The sequence below is a fragment of the Arachis ipaensis genome, chromosome B10 (assembly GCF_000816755.2).
Source record: "Arachis ipaensis cultivar K30076 chromosome B10, Araip1.1, whole genome shotgun sequence".
Classification (NCBI taxonomy): domain Eukaryota; kingdom Viridiplantae; phylum Streptophyta; class Magnoliopsida; order Fabales; family Fabaceae; genus Arachis; species Arachis ipaensis.
Window position 1 is genome coordinate 121,398,386 of NC_029794.2, and position 5,106 is coordinate 121,403,491.

The 5,106-nt window shown below is 31.6% G+C and overlaps 1 protein-coding gene across 2 annotated transcripts in view; it reads left to right on the plus strand.

Moving 5' to 3' along the window:
• Nucleotides 1-1,668, plus strand: part of LOC107623256 — a 3,655-nt gene extending 1,987 nt beyond the window's left edge. Inside the window, exons 4-8 of one of the 2 annotated variants that reach the window (XM_021112902.1) lie at nt 301-384; nt 475-584; nt 680-770; nt 935-1,194; nt 1,582-1,668. In XM_021112902.1, coding sequence (XP_020968561.1) covers nt 301-384; nt 475-584; nt 680-770; nt 935-1,194; nt 1,582-1,591 — 555 coding nt within the window. In that variant the 3' untranslated portion in view covers nt 1,592-1,668. The remainder of the gene's footprint in view (nt 1-300; nt 385-474; nt 585-679; nt 771-934; nt 1,195-1,581) is intronic. The other variant, XM_016325444.2, reaches the window with a different exon arrangement.

Below are 5,106 nucleotides of genomic sequence, written 5' to 3' on the forward strand. Positions count from 1 at the left end.
CGAGATTTTGAGTTGGTTGGTGTATGGTGGTAATTGATAATGTGTGTATGTGGCAGCCTCATAAGACGATTTTCAGATATGAGGATGATACGTGTGATAATACGCAACCTAAGTTAACAACTACAACGGTGTCACAGTGCACAGTTTTCTATACTATTCCCTTGCAGACTCTGCAGAGTTGAATCCAAATGGTGTTACTATTGTTTTGGTTTTGGTTATGATTTTTCTTTTTAAAGGGGAATTATATGTTTAATATTGTAATCTGTATAATAATATAAATATTTTTCATATCAAATAAAGTGTAGAGTATGGACTACTATGTGTGCAACTGATAAGAGTGTTCTGGGTCTTTCTTCCAATGTCTTATCCTCCTACTATTATTATGTAAGCAAAATTGGTTCAATTAAGACCTTTTTTCAATTCTGTCTTACTATTACTAATTAGTAATTAATCCTTTTTTCTGACTCCTTTTAGGGCTTGGTCCCACTACCAGGATCAAACAATGAATCTTGGTGCCAAGGGCCAGATGGATTAGCTTCAAGATCTGCTGAATACTACAAGCAAGGTGCTCGATTTGCCAAGTGGTAAGTCATTCTTCTTTTATTCTCTAAGAAATTTTCTTGGGGATAAGATCTATCGAAATTGAATGTAACTGATTGTATGCTTTTGTATTGTACAGGCGGACAGTTGTTAGCATTCCATGTGGTCCTTCTGCATTAGCTGTTAAGGAAGCAGCATGGGGACTTGCACGATATGCTGCTATCTCTCAGGTATTGTTTCACTATTGACTCTCTTTCTGTTGAAATTAGCTCATTCTCATAATAATAGGTGCATTTCCTTAGTTTATCCTTTTGGTCTCCATGCATATGTGAAAAGTTAGAATTGATTTACCAATTATATTACATATATGGACATCATTTGTGTTTCTTTGCAGGACAATGACCTTATTCCAATTGTAGAGCCGAAAATTCTTCTAGATGGTGATCACCCGATTGAGAGGACATTATATATAAATGTCATTAGCAATCTCTGCTATATCTATAGGGCAGCAGGAAAAAATCTCTGCTATATTCTATACTACTTTGCAGGTATGATGAACAGTTTGTTATTGCTGCATTTGATAATGCTCCTACAGCTGATTCAGAAATGTATAGTAAGTTGGACAAATCTGTTCGTGATGCCTGTGAATCAAAGGTAAGCTATGTTGCATACTTGCATGGATGATTTACATTCATAATCAATTTCTGTGTTTTTATTTTTAAAAAAATGTTCATTTTCGTTTCAAGTTTAAAATCTGGAGAAAGGCTGATCAAAAAATTAAAATAGCACATATGGCAATATAGAAAGCAGTTATGCCTTTGCTGCAACTATTTGCAACCTTATGTGTCTTGTTAAATTGTTCTCGTGGTTTTTTAACGAATACTTAGTGTTGCCTGGAATTGACTTTTGAAGTAATCTTCTAACATTTGTTTATTTGGTAGGATTAGGAGTGTTATATTCTTATGGTTTCATTGGTAGAATTAGGAGTATTGTATCACTGTTATGCAATTGAAGAGAACTCTTACCATTTGTTGTATGCAGGCACTTATGAAAAGTTATGTTGCAACTGGCTCAGATCCTGCAAATCCTGAGAAATTTTTGGCTTACATGACTCCAACACCTGGACAGGTATGCATTACATTTAAATATGGATTTCAATTTTGAAATGCTTATTCTTTTTATTAACAGTTTTGATTAACTTTTTATTTGTCTTTGTGCTGGCAGCTGTCAAAGGATATATATGATGAAAATGATTGCATCTATTAGGATATATATTTAAATATACATTTAACTTTTTATTGTACCTATTAGGATATATATTCAAACTTGTTTCCATGCATTATTCAGTAATTGCATGATGGATTTTTAACCAATGCAGAAAAATTTGCCGAGAAAGTGTAGAAAATTGGAAGCGGCTAGAGAGATGTTGGAAGATGAAGGAGATGATGACAAACCTGATTGTTAATTAAAAATTGGGAACTTTGCTTCATTCTCACTGCTGTATTATTGTATTGCATCTGTGCTAGGCTCTATTTGTTTACTTTTGATCATTAACTATGTGCTAATCATTGATGTAACATAGAATTGTAGTATTTGTATTGTTTAAATTTGTATTATGTTTTGTTACTTTTTAAGAGAATTTTATGTATAAATATTTAATTGAATTTAATAAAATATTTTATTTTGTAATAATTAATTTTAATATATTTATATTATGTACAATAATAATAATTGTTGGTAAAAATAATTTGAAATTTTAGAAAAATAATAAGTTGTTATTTTTAAAAGAGTGAGTATAATTAAAAAAATCTGAAGATTTTAGCGGCAATAGTAATGGCAACTAAAAGTAAATAATATTACAATTTTAGAATTATTTTTAGTGGCCATATAAATTGCCGGTAAAATGAGTTTTGGCGGCAATATTAATGGTTATTAAAAGTGAATAATATTGCAATCTTAAAATTACTTTTGGTGGCCATATAAATTGCCAAAAAAATGGCCACTAAAAATTATATACTTTTTGCGGCCATTAAAAAGGTCTTTACCGACAAATGTTATAATTGCCATTAAAACCTTTTAGCGGCGAAGCATAAGACGGCTAATGTCTAATTGTCAGTAAATGTATTAGCGGCTATTTTTATTGCCACTAAAAGCAAAATAAATGGCCGCTAAAAGTGATATTTTTTGTAGTGGCAGAGCAAGATGATGATGATGCTTACCAGTTGTATATTAGATCAAAGAGGAGGGAAAAGGGTTCATTTGTGAAGACTGAATTTGATCATTACATAGAGGAAGATGTTCATCCTTTGAGTGCCGACTTTGATATTTTATCTTGGTGGAAAGTGAATGGAGATAGATTTCCAACACTTCAAAGAATTGCAAGAGATATATTTGCTATCCCTGTATCTACGGTTGCTTCTGAGTCTTCTTTTAGCACAAGTGGTTAAGTAATTGTTCCTCATCGTGGTAGTCTTCATGAAGATACTGTGGAAGCTCTTATGTGTAATCAAAACTGGTTGTGTGAAGCATATCATCAAAGAGGTTATTTATGATTTAACTTTTCTATTTGTTTATGATAATGTTAAATTTATATATAGATTGATTAATAAATAAATTTATTATTTTTAATTTTTAGGTGTGTATGAGATACTTGTGTTATTTGTGGGATAATTTATGTTGTTTGAATACTTGTGTTATTTAAATGCTCATGGGATAACTTGTGTTATTTGATGGTTATGTTGTGTATGAGATACTTGTGTCATTAAAATATTTCTTTTTGTCAACCTGCGGGTAGGGTCGAATACCCGCGGGTTGAGTGCGGGTAGGGTTAAGGTTGGGTTCAAATCCTACCCTACCCTACCCGTTGCCACCCCTAGCTTTGGAGGATCGTAACCAATTCTTAAAGGTTATGCTGATATGGATATAGCAGGAGATCTTGATGGCAGAAAATCTACTTCAGGATATTTATTTGCTTTTGCTGAAAAAACAAATCAAGATTGAAAAAGTGCATTGCTCTATCTATAACTAAAGCAGAATATATTACCATGGTTGAAGCAAGAAAGGAAATGCTCTAGATGAAAAGATTTCTTCAACATTTGAGAATAAAACAAGATAGATATGTTATCCATTACGACAGTCAAAGTGCTTTGGATTTGAGCAAGAATGCAGTGTACCATTTGCGTACAAAACACATTGATGTCAGATATCATTGGTTATGCCAAGCTATTGAAGAACAAGATTTCAAGCTTGAGAAGATTCACATGGATGATAATTCTACTGATATGTTGACAAAAATTGTATTACGAGATAAGCTTTAACTTTGTGTCAGGTTGATCGGTATGGATTCTAAATGATTGCTCTAAATTTTTTCCAGTGGCTAGAGGGAGAGAATTGTGGGGTTCATCCAGCTAGATGCACAGTAATCGAGTTATTATAGATGTTTGAAAGTTTGAACGAAAAAGAAAATTTTAAAATGTTATGCACAGTAACCAAGTTATTATGCAAATAGTAGATTTTCTAAAAGGTTAAGTGCAAAATGCGTTTGCGTGCAGTAAATGTGCAAAAGTTGAAAACGTATAAAGAAAAAGGATCTTTCAAATAATACATAGTAAAAATTACTGTACAACATTTGAAAAATGAAGCGAACCACACTTATAAATAGCGCAAGGATTTCATTAATTTTTTCATATCAATCAATGAGTTAGAAGCAGCTAATAAATAAACTGCTAAGAGATAAATTATTCCCGAGACAAAAAAAATGTGAGTATTTCTCAAATATCTTTTGGTGTGGATTTATACAGCAAAGATATTTTTGGGTATCATCTCTATCATTCTTTAGTAGTACAAATTTTGTAGTATTTGAATAGAAAGGTGATCTCACTAAAAAAATATAAGAATGTAGAAATGATACTAAGTAATTATCCTGAATATAGTGAACTTTTTTGTTGGAGTTTGGCCCATATTTTTTATTCGATTTTGGAATTTTCCACGTTAAATATTGGTGCAAGTTACCATTCATACAATAGTGTCCGTAGAGTACTATTCACGTATATTGTAGAGTAGTACTATTTACCGAAGACATATATGCACTGTTGATGTATATGTTTGTTGGTATTATATTATTTACGTATACGGTACTGTTGATCTATACGGTTACTATTTATTTGTATTGTTACTATTCACTGATATGGCTTTGTTAGTATTTTTCTACTGCGTTGTGGTATTTAACAGATTCTGTGAAGTGTATTTTGGTACTTATTGTCACATTTAGACATCTCCTAATTTGTACTGAAAATCAACCCTTGAGCCCAATAGGTAATGGATATTCATGGAGTATACCCCTCTCCCACCTTCGATCCCCATTTAAAAAAATGCCTCTCATATCCTCTCCATTTTTATCCATGTAAAAAGCGGATATCCGGAGATATCTGTGGATGTATGTTAACCTTTGAAAAATTTTAAAAAAATTACCACAAATTATAATATAATTTAATACAATTCAACCAAATTCAACATAGTAAAACATAATTTAAATACAAATTTAACATAATTCACATACATATTAAA